The sequence below is a fragment of the Fringilla coelebs genome (assembly GCF_963513975.1).
Source record: "Fringilla coelebs genome assembly, chromosome: 26".
Lineage (NCBI taxonomy): Eukaryota > Metazoa > Chordata > Aves > Passeriformes > Fringillidae > Fringilla > Fringilla coelebs.
This window is the reverse complement of record NC_140052.1, coordinates 92261-108424: the sequence shown is the minus strand read 5'-3', so window position 1 is coordinate 108424 and position 16164 is coordinate 92261. Positions and strand designations below refer to the sequence as shown.

General features: G+C 59.4%; 2 protein-coding genes across 5 annotated transcripts; both read left to right on the top strand.

Annotated features, from left to right (window-relative positions):
- Positions 1-527: 527 nt before the first annotated feature.
- SLC20A1 (solute carrier family 20 member 1) lies at positions 528-8915 on the top strand. 3 transcript variants are annotated; one of them, XM_084221694.1, is made up of 11 exons: positions 528-681; positions 828-1294; positions 1382-1522; positions 1622-1707; positions 2916-3012; positions 4575-4694; positions 6200-6448; positions 6532-7081; positions 7329-7514; positions 7750-7834; positions 8291-8915. In XM_084221694.1, the coding sequence occupies exons 2-11, from the start codon at positions 979-981 to the stop codon at positions 8450-8452; spliced, it is 1992 nt and encodes a 663-aa protein (XP_084077820.1). In that variant the 5' UTR covers positions 528-681; positions 828-978; the 3' UTR covers positions 8453-8915. The 3 variants fall into 3 exon arrangements, with proteins under 3 accessions (XP_084077820.1, XP_084077822.1, XP_084077821.1); XM_084221695.1 differs by having other exon boundaries at positions 529-691; XM_084221696.1 differs by lacking the exons at positions 7750-7834; positions 8291-8915 and having other exon boundaries at positions 7226-7506.
- An 888-nt stretch (positions 8916-9803) lies between these two features.
- LOC311163013 (cytosolic purine 5'-nucleotidase-like) lies at positions 9804-14004 on the top strand. Of its 2 annotated transcripts, XM_084221692.1 has the most exons (18): positions 9804-9910; positions 10338-10411; positions 10498-10615; positions 10699-10794; positions 10880-10971; positions 11062-11119; positions 11234-11327; positions 11431-11484; positions 11590-11673; positions 11802-11843; positions 12304-12411; positions 12568-12634; positions 12719-12889; positions 13064-13115; positions 13198-13258; positions 13379-13555; positions 13670-13771; positions 13871-14004. In XM_084221692.1, exons 1-18 carry the CDS (start codon positions 9822-9824, stop codon positions 13916-13918), a joined length of 1587 nt encoding a protein of 528 aa, XP_084077818.1. In that variant the 5' UTR covers positions 9804-9821; the 3' UTR covers positions 13919-14004. The 2 variants fall into 2 exon arrangements, with proteins under 2 accessions (XP_084077818.1, XP_084077819.1); XM_084221693.1 differs by lacking the exon at positions 12304-12411.
- The last annotated feature ends 2160 nt before the right edge of the window (positions 14005-16164 follow it).

The window sequence follows — 16164 nt, the reverse complement described above, 5'->3', positions numbered from 1 at the left end:
AGCTGGAGTAAGACTGAGCCACACTGCAGTGCCAGCCCCGTGGCCAGCAGCTTTGTGCCCGCCTGGGCTGGTGCAGTACTGTTGCTGTGCCTGGCGCAGGCTGCTCATGCTGGAGCTGAGCAGAGCTGTTCTACCCGTGGGCCAGACCCACACGGACCCACACCCGTGCCAAAGCGTGTCGGGCTGTGCTGCAGCCCAGCGTGGGTCCTCACAGACGCTGGGCTGCGCCCGTGCCACACTAGAGCAGAGCCCACATCGGTGGCAAGCCATGTCAGATGTGCCCGGCCAGGCCGGGCCATGCCGTACCGGTGCCGTGCCGGTCTCTGCACCGGGGCACACCGGGCACGCACGTGGTTCTCCGGCGCGCCGCCCGCAAGGAGAGCGGGGCCGGGCCCGGTCTCCGTGCTCAGCGCTGCCCAATGGCGGCGCGGCCGCGCCCTCTCCCTCGGCCCGCGGGCCAATGGGCAGCGAGGGCGGGGGCGGGGCCGGGGCCGCGGTCACGCGGGGGCGGAGGGCGGTGTTAAAGGCGCCGCGCGCTGTGGCCGCCTCAGTCCGGGCGGCCGGGACCGACCGGGACCGACCGGGAGAGCACCGGGGCCCGAGCGGCGGCGCAGCGGCAGCGCAGCCAAGCGGCACCGCAGCTGAGCATTCCCGGTTAGCGCGGCCCGGCGCGGCGCAGCGGTGAGCGGCGGTGAGGGGCAGGGGCGGGCGCACGCACGCACGCATGGCGGCGGGAGGGGGCGGTGGCGCGCGCGGGAGCGGCCGTTACCGGCGGCGGGAAGGGCCGGTTCCGGTGCTCGCCCTGCTCAGCTCTGTCCTTCCCGCAGGATGAGGAGCGGCGCGGACCATGGCGCGGCAGCCGGCCCCCAGCCCCTGCGACCGACGGGCCCCTAGGACGTCGCGGTCTCCCCGAGCCCTATAGCGATCCCTCTATTTAATTTTGTACCTAATTTATTAACCCATCGCCCCGCCCCCGCCATGGAACCGACCCCCGCGGTGCTCACCGCCCCCATGGCCGACTTCCTCTGGATGCTGGTCCTGGGTTTCATCATTGCCTTCGTCCTGGCCTTCTCTGTCGGTGCGAACGACGTGGCCAACTCCTTCGGCACGGCCGTGGGCTCAGGGGTGGTGACCCTGCGGCAGGCCTGCATCCTGGCCAGCATCTTTGAGACGGTGGGCTCCGTGCTGCTGGGAGCCAAGGTCAGCGAGACCATCCGCAAGGGTCTGATTGATGTAGAGATGTACAACTCCACACAGGAGCTGCTGATGGCAGGCTCGATCAGCGCCATGTCCGGTAAGGAGCACGGAGGTCACGGTGTAGGGACACTGTGTCCCGGGGTGCCCTGGTGATGGCTTTCTTAGTAGGCTGCTTCTTCTCCAGGATCTGCTGTGTGGCAGCTGATGGCTTCATTCTTGAAGCTCCCCATTTCTGGAACCCACTGTATTGTTGGAGCCACCATTGGCTTCTCGCTGGTGGCCAAAGGGCAAGAAGGTGTCAAGTGGTCTGAGTTGGTGAAGATTGGTAAGTGCAGCTGGCAGGACCACCCCAGCCATGGGCCCCATGTGTCCCTGGGCTTCTTTTTCCAGCAGCAGGATGCTGATTGTGCCTCCCACTTTCTAGTGTTGTCCTGGTTCATCTCACCCCTTCTTTCGGGCATCATGTCTGCTATCCTGTTCTTCCTCGTCCAGAGGTTCATCCTCTGTAAGGTAAGGGCTATCTGCCCTCTTTTCTGATGCTTTGGGGCTCTGGGCTGCTCTCAGTGGACTCACTGGTTGGCTTATGGTCACCAGGGCATCCTGGAGTGTCTCTGTTGGCATCAGGGGAGCCCTTTGGGAGCTGAAGACGGGAGAAAATGGGGCCTGTGGCCACTCCACAGAGCGGACTTGGAGGGTGTTGGGGCATCACCCCCCTCTGAAACATGGGAGTTGTCTTGTTTGGCTTCAGCAGGAACAGCCCTGTTTCCTAGTAATGAAATAGCTCTGGTCTTATCAATTCTGAGCTATCAGCTGGGCTTTTCCAAAATCCTGGTATAAGGATTTTTTTTTCCATGGGGTAGGCTGCAGGCGAAGGTATTTATCCACAGCCATGGCATTCCTCAGCTAGGAGGGACAGAATTGTTCCTGTGGCTGGGGAAGCCGCATTCCTGAGACCCCAACTATGCAGAGAAACTCCAGCATTTTCTTCTGCATATCTGAGGTTAAATTCCTTTAGTTTTACCTCTAACAATTGAAGAGATGTTAAGATTTTATCAGGCAGCCCTTTAAAACAGCTCAGCGTCACCACTGTCACAGTAACCTTGTGTAACCAGCCTCCCAAAGCCTAGCTGGCCCTGTCACGCTCAGTCTTGGCGCTTTGGTGCTCGTGCTGCTTGGCATTCAGGAAGGCTTGGTGTGCTTGTCCTGATGCCAAATCCCAATTGCTGGGCAGCAGTGGGGATTAAACACTCCTGCTGCTGGGGTAAGGGCCTTGCTGCCAGGTATGTGGTCAAATAAGCTTCTTTGTGACTAATGGACTTTTTATTTTGTTCAAGTCAGCTGGAAAGGGGCAAAAGCTTTGAAAGTTATTGGGAAGTTGAAAGAAAAATGTAAGTGGAGGTGGCAGTTTGAGGAGCTGGGGAAAGGGTTCAGAAGCCAGACAGAGATGAATTGTTCCAGGCTTGGGAGTGCTGGAACCCTTGGCTGGGCCTGCCCTAGCTCTCTGGGGAGCCATGTGGGGTCCAGGTATTATGCTGCCTCCTGCCCTCCCAGCTGGGGCCATCTGACTGCGGGCTGTTCCCTAAAGGCTGTTGGGAGCTGTCATCTGTAGGTGACTGAGGGCACAAACCCCTTCTGGAGAGAATCTGTTGCTGACCTGCTCCTGGGCTGCTGCACAGCCCCCAGTGTGCCTCTCTGCAGCTCTGCTCTGTGTTTTCCAGGCAGATCCTGTTCCCAACGGCCTGCGAGCTTTGCCCGTCTTCTACGCTTGCACTGTGGGAATCAACCTCTTCTCCATCATGTACACTGGGGCGCCCTGTAAGTGCACAGCAAATGCTTCAACCTGAATTTTGAAATTCTTTCTAAAGCCTCCATTAAATGCACGATTTACCCCTTTTTTGCTTTACAGGGCTGAGATCTCCTAGAAGGCGGCTGGCCTGTGCCGGTTACGGAAGGCGGCAGGCTAGCCTGCACTGTCTGGGCTAGGTAGTTGCCCAGCCAAAGAGACCTGCTCAAACTAAACTCCTAAACTCCTCCAGACCTTTTCCTTAGACTTCCCAGGACTGGCCAATAACATGGCTTCCCCTTCCCTTCTCTTACCTGTGCTAAAACTCAGGTATCTGCTGGCTGCCTGCAGTGGGGCTAGGAGCAGGGATGGGGCTGCACCTCCTGCTTCATCCAGTCCCTAAAAACAAGCTAATTACTCTTGTCCAGAAGAGCTGGCCCATGTGCTGCAGAGTCTGAGCTTCAGGTGGAAAAGCCAAGCTAGGATGCTGTGTTGCAGGGGACAGGTCACGAGCAGGACTAAGAGTGGGCTCAGCAGGGATAGGTGGATTTGCCTGCGGAGCCAGAGGCTCCGTCACCTCTGTTGTTTGCTGGGATGACTCGGCCTGAGCTGTTTTCTGCTGTCAGCGTGGGTTTCCTGTTGTGGAGGAGCTTCTGGAGGTGGGATGCGGGCAGGCAGTGCTGGCTCTGGCAGGGTTTGCTCTGTAAACAGTGGCTGGAAAACTTTTTGGAGGGATGTCAGCTTCCCTTTCCCCAGACTCTGCAACGTGGGGCAGAGAAGGATAGGTTTGCAGTGGTGCTGCTGGTGGCACTGGGGCTGCTCCCAAATCATTTGATCGCTTGGCACATCCAAAGTGGATCTGTGTTTATCCTGAGCCCTGAACTGCTGAGTGAGCTCTAGGTTGCTTGAGCACAGGGTTTGCAGGCAGACTTGTGCCTGCTGAGGTGTCTGGGTTGCTTCAGGAGCAATAAGGCACTGCCTGCAGCAGCAAATGTAGGGTTTGGATAGTCACAAGCACCTGATGCCCTACCTGGGCTTGTGTGATGCCAGTCCTCTGCTCAAAGTCAGGCTGCCTGTGAGAATGCTCGTAAGTGGGTCATGTATCCCCTCAGATGCCATGAAGCCTAAATTGCCATTGACTCCTGGAGCAGAAGAGCTGCCCTCCCCAGCAGCTGCAGGGGCTGGAGAGCTCCAGGGGGGGAGCAGCCCAGGCATTTGTGTCCTCTCAGAGCAGGGAAGCAGCACCGGCGCTGCAGCAGCCACACTGGGAGGTGTTTTTTCCTTTGACATTGCAGCAAATGAGGAGACAAGAGCTGTGTGGAGCCCGGGGCATGCACCGCTCTGTACAGGGCTTGGCTGGGGGAAGGGGCTGTGAAGGGTCAGCTGCTGATGGGAATGTGACCTGTGCGGCTGAGAGCATACCTGGGGTCTCGGCATGGTCAGTGATGCCTTCCCAGCAGTGTTTCTCCCTGGCAGATGGATTAGGTCAGGGCTGTTGCAGGTGATGGAGTCCCCGTGCCTGGGAAAACCAAAGTCATATATCGAGGAGGGTTTTGCCCAGAGGTTTTCAAAGATCCGTTGTTTTATTTCCTAGTGCTGGGCTTTGACAAACTTCCTCTGTGGGGTATCCTCCTAATTTCGGCGGGGAGTGCTGTTGTCTGTGCTCTCATCGTCTGGTTCTTTGTATGTCCGAGAATGAAGAAGAAAATCGACCGTAAGTACCACGTCCCTCTGCAATCCTCGGGGAAGGGCACGCTCTGGCTAACCCACTTCTCTTCCCAGTGGGAGATCCCATTAGCTGTGGGGCTGTTATTAACAGAATCCTCCTCTTCACTCAGGGATTAACCTGCTCTGAGTCACTGGGGCACTCAGCACACTGGGCTCTGCCTGCTCCTAGCCCAGGCACCCAAACCCCCCCAGGAGCAGCTGTTGTGCTGCTGAGCAGTGTCTGGGGCTGATTGATCTGCAGGGTGATCTCTCCTGGAGCTGTGGGCAGTGTCAGACAGCTTGTCCTGCTCTAATAGAGGAGAGAGAAGGCAAGAGACAATGTGCCTGTTGTAACCTTTAATCTTCTCATACCTGCTGAGCAATCCTTGGCCTGGCTGATGCAGATCACAAGTTTAAAGCTGACGAAATCCTTCCCCTGTAGCAAAAAAACCCAAAACACTCTATTGAAAGGCATCCAAAGGATCAGCCTGGAGCTCTGCCTCTGGAGCAGTGCTTGGAACTGAACTGCATGTGGTCCTGAATATCAATGATGTGTGCAGGCTGGGGCCTTGGGAGTTGGTGATGAGGGGATGTCCTTGTTGTGCTGGTGTAATTGGGGTGTGACTAACAGCTTTATGGCTGTTCTTGACAATCCTCCAGCTGTTTAACTTAACTCCTGCCCGTGAGGTGAGGTGGGCACGTCTGCCTGTCAGACATGCTCCCTGCCTGCCCACAGCATCCCTGGGAGGAGGTAGGCATGCAAGGGGAGACAGTTCTGCTGGGACTGGATGCCAGGATGGAAGGTTGATGCCACAACCCAGCCCTTGAGGCAAACAAAGTGACAGGGAAATGGTCATGTTTATGACAAGAAGGTGGTTTTGGTTGTTGTCTGAAGGAGCTGACCTCATGTTTTCACCTGGAGAAAACATGCTTTTACTGTTAGAGGTGGAGGAACAGCCTCAGGTTCCACAGCTTGGTGCTGCTGGTTTGGCTGCCCAGGGTGGACAGGAAACCAGGCTGCCTTTGGGGGGTGGAGACCAGCTTCTGTTTGGGTTTGTCATCTACCAGTGGAAGCTGGAGAGGAGCCCAGGCTGGAGCTGCTGGGCTGGTAGAGGAGCTGGGCTCTTCTGGGCGCCTCTCTGTCAGCTTCAGGGGTCATAGCCGCTCCAGAAGTGGGTCCAGAGCATCCCACTGCCCACAGGGATGGGACAAACATGGCCCAAAGAGGAACCTCTGCACTACACATTACTGACATAAATGCCCCGTAATGGTGTTCACCACACCCCGTGTGGGTGGGGGTGTCTAAAAATAGGGGATGAGCTGGCTTAGATGGTTTGGCTGTTGTGCCCGGGACAAGGTGTGACTGTCCAGCAGTTTCCAAAGCTCAGGATGTGGAGGAGCTGTAAATTTTATTTGGCTGCCATAAATCTGAGTGGCAAGGGGCGTGGGCTTGCTGCTGGCTTTGGGTGCAGTGGTGGAAAGAGGTTTGATGGTGGCTGCCTCTCTTTGCAGGAGAGATAAAATCAAGTCCTTCTGAAAGCCCCTTGATGGAGAAGAATGTTTGCCCAAAGGAGGATCAAGAGGAGGCCAAGATGCCCTTGGGAGATGCCAAGGGCCCCGCTGCTGATGCAGGGTCAGCCGTCCCCCCCCGGGCAGTGGGGGAGGAGAGGATGGTCTCCTTCAACCTGGGGGAGCTGGAGGAGGCCCCAGAGCAGGAGAGGCTTCCCAGCCTCGACCTAAAGGAAACAAGCATTGACAGTGGTGAGTAGCAGGGGGTGATTGGGGTGCCAAGATCCCCCAGCCCAGGCACCCCTTGGTGCTAACCCCGCTGTCCCTACTGGCAGGAGCTGTGCGGCTGCCCAACGGCAACCTGGTGCACCTGAGCCAGGCAGTGGGCCACCAGCTGGGCTCAGGGGGGCAGTACCAGTACCACACTGTGCACAAGGACTCCGGCCTCTACAAGGAGCTGCTGCACAAGCTGCACCTGGCCAAGATGGGGGACTGCATGGGGGACTCGGGGGACAAGCCCCTGCGGCGCAATAACAGCTATACCTCCTACACCATGGCCATCTGTGGCATGCCCCTGGACTCCCTGCGTGCCAGGGACACCGAGGAGGGGGAGAAGCTCAGCTGGTCTGTGGTGGACACTAAGAAGAGGGTCCGCATGGACAGCTACACCAGCTACTGCAACGCAGTGGCAGACGCCCACCCAGCTGCAGACGTGGACCTGAACACAGCCCAGGCAGAGCTGGGGCCTGCTGACCGCAAGGGCAGCACTGGCTCCCTGGAAGAGTGGCACGAGCAGGACAAGCCTGAGGTGTCTCTGCTCTTCCAGTTCTTGCAGATCCTCACAGCTTGTTTTGGCTCCTTTGCTCATGGTGGCAATGATGTCAGGTTAGTGGAGTTAGTGGGAGCCAGGGAGGCTGCTAGCTGGGGCTAGTGCTCACAGAATCATGGAATCACAACATAGTTTGGGGTGGAAGGGACCTTAAATACCTTGTTCCAACCCCCTGCCATGGATGTGTTCCTCTTGACCAGGTTGCTCCACTTGCCATCCAACCTGGCCTTGGAACACTTCCAGGGATATTCTGTCTTGCCAAGAGCCTCTGGCCCTCTAGACCAGATCCTCTTTCTCTTCCAGCAATGCCATTGGGCCCCTGGTTGCACTCTTCCTGGTCTATCAGACGGGTGATGTGGCTACCAAGGTGGCAACTCCCATCTGGCTGCTTCTCTATGGGGGTGCAGGGATTTGCATTGGCTTGTGGGTCTGGGGAAGGAGAGTCATCCAGACGATGGGAAAGGACCTGACTCCCATCACACCATCCAGGTAAGGGCTACCATGGAGCAGAGGGGAGGTTCCATGCAGCCTGAGAGCTGTGTTCTGCTCCAGGAGCCCCTCTCCATTCTTTACTGGGGCTTTCAGTGGTGGAGCTGGGGTGTGTGTGGCTCCAACACTTTGCTGCATCCTGGGGGGTTCATCTGGGAGGCTGCAGAGCCAAGCTGTGCTGCCTTGAGCTGAGCCCACAGTGTTCTGGGGTCTGATCTGCTCTCTGTCCCTGCAGTGGCTTCAGCATCGAGCTGGCATCAGCGCTGACGGTGGTCATTGCCTCCAACGTCGGCCTCCCAATCAGCACAACCCACTGCAAGGTAGGAGGGCTAGCAGGGGCATGGCTTTGGCTCAGTGTGAGCACAGAGTTCCCAACTCTTGGTGCTCACAGGGCTGAGCTGTGTGGGAGGCCCCACTCTGGGCCACTGGCCACTGTCAGCTCCCAGCTCCGCTGCTTGCATCTCAATGTGAAGTGACAGTGGCTGCCCAGCCTCGGGGTGGGCCCCTGGGGCACTTGGGAGGTGGTGGCAGAACAAAACCCTTTCATGGTCCCCTAGGCCCTGCCAAGAGGCCATGGGAATGGGAGTGCTGCGGGATCCTGGTCTTGTCACCCCACTGGGCTGGCAGCTCCTTGCTCTGCACTCCCTGCCTGCACTCTGTGCAGTGCCCACAGGCCGGGGCAGGACCCAGGGCTCTGCCTGAGGGGTGAAGGAGTGTGTGTTTGGGGGGTGCAGAGGGCTCCTCTGGTGCTGAGAGTGCCCTGGCTCCTCGTGCAGGTGGGCTCCGTCGTCTCAGTGGGCTGGCTGCGCTCCAGGAAGGCAGTGGACTGGCGCCTCTTCCGAAACATCTTCATGGCCTGGTTCGTCACCGTCCCCATCTCTGGCCTCATTAGCGCTGCCATCATGGCTGTCTTCAAGTTTGCTGTCCTGACGGTGTGAGGGCACCAGGGCTCCCACTGCTCCTGCTTCCCACTGCTGTCCTCCCTCGAGGAGCCACCGAGGCTGCCTGCTGTGGGGTGGCGCCTGCGCCCATCTGCGCATAGTGCTGTCACTGAAGTATCTTTTTTTTTTTTTAAATATAACTGTCTTGGCGCTAACATTGTGGGGGTGCACTGCCAGGGCTGTATGTGCCCCCAGGTGACCCCCCTGATCTGCTGTAGCTGTAGATAAGCAGTTACTGGGGGCCACTTTCTCACTTCTACCGATCCCCTGGCAGTGATTTTTGGGGGAAGGACAGAGGTTGGTCCTTGCCTGCCCTGGAACAAAGGGCCGGGGAGTCGTGGGGTGCCCCTCTCGCAGGCTGTGCAGTGTTCAGCTTTGCCTCCATTGCGTAGTGCTGTGGACACCATCCTGCTCGGGGGCCCTGGGGGCTGCCCTCTGGCCCCCTGTCACTGCTGCTACCTCGGACTTAATAAAGATTTCCTTCGTATGCCAGTGCTGCCTGTGGTTCTGGGGATTTGGGATACAGTGGGGGCCCCGAATGCTGCCCCACAGCCCTCCCTGCCTCAGCCCTGTGCCCCAGGAGGGAGCTGGGGCCAGAGATAAGATGCCCACGTGCCCCGTGTATCACGGGAGGAGCTGTAAACAGCCCTGCACTGGGGTTATCGGGGCCCTGCACCTGGGGGCGGCTCCTGCCAGCCCCGGGCCGGGTGTGGGGAGATGTGTGGGTGTGTGTCCGGCCTGAACCGTGCCTCGGTAGCCCGCGGGCAGCAGCTGCTTCGCTACCCCTCCACGTGCCGTGGGTCAAGGCCGGCCCGGGGCCCACGTCAGCGGCCCTGGGCTGTCGCAAGAACCCCGGCGGGGGCAGCCGGGAGAGGGGGCCGGTGCCTGGGGTGGCCCGTGCAGGGTTCGGGAGGCCCTGTGTGAAGACGTGAGGCAGCCCCTGGCGGGGGGTCGCTGTGTCACCCCGGCTGTCCCCCGGGCCGGGCCTGCCCCATCCTCCCGATCCCTCTGTGTGAGGCCGGGGCGGCTCCGCGGTGCCCTCGGGGCGGCTGTGGGGCGGCGGCGGGACAGGGCCCTGACCCCGGTTAATGATTCGCCGCTGGGCAAACAGGGCCCGGGGCTGAGGGCCCGGCCGGGGGGCGCGGGGGCAGCGCCGCGAGCGGGAGCCCCGTTCGGGGGGCGCGGGGAGCGCTCCCCGTGTGAGGGGCACAGGCGGGAAGCACGGGGAAGCACAGGGAGCTGGCTGCCCCGGCCGGGGGTCACGGCCCCGGGGTGCCCCGGCCCCGTGCCGCCCGAGGCGGGGCCGGGGGGGCGGTTCCGCAGGGCCCCGTTAAAGCGGCGGCGGCCCGAGGCGACGGCGGTGGCGATGGGCAGCGAGGGCCAGCGGGGCCCGGCGGCGGCCCGGGGCCCGGGGCTGGGCGACCCCCGGGCCCTGCGGAGGGACTGCCAGCACCGGTGGGCTGGGGACCGCGGGGGAACTGCGAGCACCGGGGGCAGTAGGAGTGGGGGATGGGGGGCGAGGGCTGCGGGAAGGACGGGTTGGGAGGGGAGCGGGACCCCGAGCAAGGGCCTGGCTTCAGGTACGGGAGAGGACCCTTGTCGCACCGGGAGGGGGCAGAGGCCCTGGGTGCCGTGTCGACATGCCGGGGTGGGAGCAGGTCCGAACTGGGGCTTACTGTCCCCCCTCCCTCCTGAAGCTCCACAGCCCATTTTTCTGCTCCATTAACTTGCTGTGGGGGCCCTGGGCCGGGATGAGCACACAACCCTCCCAGAGCACTGACCAGGGACTGGGACAGGGAAACACGACCCCATCTCTTCCTCTGTGTCACCCCCAGCCCTAAACCTCTCCTTACCCCGTTACTCCCCCCGTGGTCACCCCCAGGATCTTCGTCAACCGGAGCCTGGCGCTGGAGAAGATCAAGTGCTTTGGCTTTGACATGGACTACACCTTGGCCAGTGCGTTTTGTGGGGGCCCTAAGGCAGGGTGGGGCAGTGGTGGGATTCCCCCAGCCCCTGCCCACATCCCGCGCTCCCCCCTGCAGTGTACAAGTCCCCAGACTACGAGGAGCTGGCCTTCGCTCTGTTGCTGGAGCACCTTGTCGCCATCGGGTACCCTCCTGAGATCCTTGCCTACAAATATGACCCCACCTTCCCCACCCGGTCAGTTTGTGGAGGGGGTCCCAGGGACGGGAGGGGAGGGGAGGGGAAGGGAGCCCCCCACCACTGACAGCTGTGTGGTGCAGGGGGCTGGTGTTCGATGCCCTGTACGGGAACCTGCTGAAAGTGGATTCCCACGGGAACTTGCTGGTCTGTGCGCATGGCTTCCGTTTCCTCAAGGGGTGAGTCTGGGAATTCACCACCCCTGGGGCAGGGGGAAGTTGGAGGTTCCTCAGGGTGGAGTGTAGCTCCATGCTCCCTCCCCAGAGCCGAAATCCTCCACTATTACCCCAACAAGTTCATCCAGCGGGATGACATGAAACGTTTCCACATCCTCAACACCCTCTTTAACCTCACAGGTGAGTGAGAACCCCTATTGTCCTGGCCCTCCCACCACCCTGGGGTGCTGTCCTGCCCTGCACCCCTTCTCACAGCCCTCTCCCTTACAGAAGCCCACCTCTATGCCTGTCTCGTGGACTTCTTCACCAACTGCTCCAGATATGTCAAGTAAGAGGGAGGTGGTGGGTGGCGGCTTGGTGTTGAATCAGACTGGTGTAAATCTTGGGGGGAGCTTCCCTTAGCAGGGCAGCCCTTTCACCCCTCCCTTCCTGCCTGTTGCAGCTGTGACACCGGCTACAAGCACGGGAACCTCTTCATGTCCTTCCGCAGCATGTTCCAGGATGTGCGCGAGGCCATGGACCACGTCCACCTCTCTGTGGGTGCAGGGGGCAGGGGGCTGGTGCTGGTGGGTGTGCTGGGGTTTTCCCACACGCACACCCTGGGAGGTTTTGGCCAGCCCCACCCCATTCCTCCTGCAGGGCTGCCTCAAGGAGAAGACGCTGGAGAACCTGGAGAAATACGTGGTGAAGGATGTGAGTTGTACCCAGGGACCCCAGGGACCCCTCCCCACACTGCTTCCTTCAATCAATTCCTTGTGGCCCCCCTGTGCTCCCCCCCACTGACTTGCCCCTCACTAGCCCCGTGTGCCACTGCTGCTGAGCCGCATGAAGGAGGTGGGGAAGGTCTTCCTGGCCACCAACAGTGACTACACCTACACTGACGTGAGTAGGGGTGTCCCTGTCCCCCAACACCTCTGCCCTGCATGGGGGAGGCAGATGGGCTGTGTTGAAGCATAGACAGGATCTGCCTTGCCTGGGGGCAGCAGTGATGATGCCACATGTCCTTGCAGGCCATCATGTCCTACCTGTTTGACTTCAGCAATGAGGACAAGGTGAGTCTGTCCCCAGTGTGGGCTGGGTGGGTATCGTAGCAGCGGGACCCTGAATGGGGTAATAATTAGCATTGACTCCATGATTCCAGAAGGGTGATCAATTGCTTTATTATACTATACTGCATTATACTGTTAGGAAACCCATTCCAGACAGTCCAGACAATCCGATACAGCTTTTTCCAGATTAGTCAATTGAATCCAAACACCCTCACCACTGGACAACTAAAAAATCACCCCTTGGTAAACAGATCTCAATAACACATTCCACATGTTTACAACAGGTGCAGCAAGTGAAGATAGGAATTGTTGATCATTCCTTTCTCTGGTCTTCTCACAGCTTTCCCCCGCACAGTGCCTGGGAAAGTTGTGCCTGCTGCTCTTTGTGGAGAGAGCTGCAGCCACAGGTGGGGGACACAGTGTGCCATCAGCACCCTCTTGCTGATCCCCTCCCCATCCACAGGCTGATGTCCCACGGCGGCCCTGGAGGTCCTATTTCGACCTGATTGTGGTGGACACGCGCAAGCCCCTCTTCTTTGCTGAGGGCACTGTCCTGCGCCAAGTGGACACTGTGGGTACCTCTCCCCTGCTGCAGGCTAGGGAGGATGGGCACTATTTAGGCCCTGAGGGGGCTCCTGTGGGCACAGCAAGGTGGATTCACGGCTGATTGGCCACCAAGCAGGCACAGGTAACAGTGTCCCCATCCTGGGGCCCTCTTGTCCTGCAGGACACGGGGAAGCTGCGCATTGGGACGTACACTGGCCCCCTGCAGCACTGTGCTGTGTACTCTGGTGGTAAGTGCCCAGCTGGGCTCTCTGGGCTCTGTGGACAGCAAGGGGGACATGCCCACCCCCCACCCTGACCCCTGGCTGTCACAGGCTCCTCAGATGTGGTGTGTGACCTCCTGGGTGTGAAGGGCAAGGATATCCTCTACATGGGGGACCACATCTTTGGGGACATCCTGAAATCCAAGAAGCGGCAGGGCTGGCGCACCTTCCTGGTGGTGCCTGAGCTGGCCCGAGAGCTGCAGGTCTGGACAGAGAAGAGTGGTGAGCAGTGCTGGGCTGGGGACACAGACTGTACCATACAAGGGCAGGTGGCCTGGAGCCTCCTACACCCCTCGATGGCAAAACTGCTTCAGTGGGCCGTGCCCTGACCCTCTGTTGGTCGTGCTGGGCAGTGGGTGATGCTCCTGCACTGAGCTGGCCCTGTTGCCCTTGCAGAGCTGTTTGAGGAGCTGCGGAGCCTGGATCTCTTCCTGGCCGAGCTGTACCAGTGAGTTGGTTGGGGTGGGAGACAGGCAGGGGTGGGAGCATACCCTCCAGGTGAGCCCTTACCTGGGTCTGTTCCGTTCTAGGCACTTGGACAGTGGCAGCAGCGAGCGCCCAGACATCAGCTCCATCAAGCGTCGGATCCAGGTGACACCCAGGGCACTGTGCCTGCTGGCACACAGCTCAGTTCACCCCCTTGCCACAGCTTCCTCTGTGGAGGGCCCCCAGGAGCTGCTGGGTGCCCTGACTGTCCTGCTGCACCCACAGAAAGTCACACATGAGATGGACATGTGCTATGGGAAGATGGGCAGCCTGTTCCGCTGTGGCTCACGTCAGACACTCTTTGCCAACCAGCTGATGCGCTACGCAGACCTTTACGCTGCCTCCTTCATCAACTTCCTCTATTACCCCTTCAGCTACCTCTTCCGGGCTCCCCCTGTCCTGGTAGGCAGCCCCCAGGTCTTGCTGGTCACCCACTATTCCTCAGTTTCCCTCCCTGCCTGAGGGGGCATGGGCTGGTGCCAGCCTCTCTCTGGAAGCCTTGTCCCCATCCCGCAGATGGCCCATGAGTCAACAGTAGAGCACTCTCACCGGGACTCAGGGGACGCCAGCACTGCCCTTCCTCCGTGGCTGGCCCAGCGTGGTGACCCTCACCAGCAGGTGGGTGGCAGGAGCACAGGGGCAGAAGGACATTGGCATCCTGCCACACTGATGCCCTTGGGGCCCTGTGCTCACTGAGCCCCTTCTGCACTGCCTCAGGTCCCCCAGGACTCAAGTGGGGAGGAGGAAGATGATGGAGAAGCCTGAGCGCACCCCAACTGCCCTGCCGCCCACGGGAGGACATTCGGTGGCCCTGGACCACTTGCACTCATGGCTAGCTACCACCAGAGACATAAAATTGGTTTTAAAGGAAAACTGCTTTGTCCCTGCACCTGAGAGGTGGGGGCAAAGGGCAGTCCCCAAATCCTTGTCGGGCACCTGGTGCAAGCACAAGCCCCTAGGGAGAAGGTGGCAGCCCCGAGCTACCCCCAGCTCTGCAGAGGGGCCAGGCCAGCAGCAGTCCACAGAGCAGAGCCACCCCGTACCAGAACTGCTCTGAGGCTTCTGCCAGCATCCACGGCTCAGTCAAGATGCTCAGCCAGGGCTGGGGTTGGGAGAGGGAGAGAGGAGGAGAAGAGTGTGATGGGGCGAGGGGCACTGCTTGCTGGGGCTGGGTGGGTGACAGTAGGGCTCCCTCACCTTCCACAGCTGCTGGATGGTCACTGTTCACAGCAGGGAGCACCTGCCAGTGTGGGAAGATGGGTTGTAGGAGAATAGAGACCGTGCTGAAGGCAATCTTGCCCCTGATGAGTTGCTGCTGTACTAATTACCAAAGAGTAGGAACAGGCCTGCCCTTAATTGACCACAATGTCCAGTAAGGATGACTGTTAAAAAAGAGTGGGTTAGCTAGTTGTGACGACAGTTGGAGTTTGTTAGCTGTGCCGTGAGGAGGAAGGCTCAGGTGGTCGTGTGAGGGACAGGAAGAAGTCAGCCAGCTGTGCAGAAGAAAGAGAAAAGGAGTCAGCGTGGTGAGGAGCTACCCGTGGGAACTCACAGAAAGGGAGTAGGAGTGTTTTACACTAAGATAACAAAGTGACAATGATGGTCAGTTTCCATCCACCACCACTGGTGCCAAGTACCAACACCAGCAAGGGGTGGCCCATACAGGGATGGGTCCCAACGTGCCAATCCCTCTCCAGTCTCTTGCCTGGTACCCGGTGCTGCTGCCTGCTCCAAGTGCAGGGACAGCAGCAGAGGGGGCCTGAGTGCACTTACAGGGCTCATCAGTCCCAGACCCCAACCATGTCCAGGAGCTGGGGGCCTGGCCTGCTGCACCCCAAGGTCCTCTGCAACCCTTGGCACCGCTGTCAGTCTCTGCACAGAAGCTGCTGGGGCACTACAGGGACCCCAGCTCCTCAGGCAGAGCCGTTGCCACCACCTGTGCTTCCAGACACTGGGGCTGCAGATATGCCTCTCAGGAGGGGCCACAAAGATGTGTCCGGGTAGGGCACAAGGCAGTTCCAGAGGAAATCACTCAGGCCATTGCTTCCAGACACTGGGAGGTGCCTGGAACATTACAATCCAACTGAGAACATTCTACAGCAGGAGAACCAGAGTGTCATGGCAGGGGAGCTGAGGGCAGTCCTGGGAGACGCAATCCCAGGAGATACAGCTGCTGTCTCCACACCACTCACTAGCCCACACACATCTCCACTGCAAAGTTCAATATTTAAAATTGCATTTAAATAATTGATCCGTGCTTATTCTGCACCAAACCCTCCCCTCTACATCTGAGGGGCAGCAAGAGCAGTCAGGGGAGCGTGTACAAGGCAGCACAGCGGGCAGGCAGCCTGCTCCTGCTGGCAACCCCTCAGGGGCTCTTGGGGGGATATGAACTCAAGCCCTCCAGCTCTGTCACTTCTGGCAAAGCCTTGTTTTTCCGGAAGAAGAGGAGAGTCTCCTCCTCAGCATCCAGGATTTCACTGAGGGATGACACCACAGGGTCATGGTCCTTCAGCATTTCTATCTTCCCTTTGGATAATTGAGTCTAGTATTCCAGAGGGGTGTCAAAGGATAGACTCCAGTGCTGGCATTAATTGGGGCCAGTAAACCCTGGAGCAGGGCTAGTGGTCAGTGATGCCAGCAGCTGTTGCCCACCAGGGCCCTCCCTCATGCTGTGACTCGCACCAGGGATCTGCCTCGAGTCGGCTCAATCAGCCTGGGCTGCTGCTGCAGCCTGCACTGCCAGCTTCCAGGGTGCTGTCAGTGGCACACACAAGGTCCATGCTGGCTTTGGCTGGGGTAGAATTAATTTCCTTCCCAGCAGTTGGTACGGGGGTTGTGCTTGGGATTTGCGATAAACACAGTGATGATAAGAGGTATTTTCATTTTTGCTGAGCAAGATTTACGCAGGACCAAGGCTATTTCTACTTTATGTGCTGCCACACTGGCAGGGAGGCTGGGGACGTGTGGGAAGCTGAGAGGAGACACAGCCAGGAGAGGTGGCTCCAACA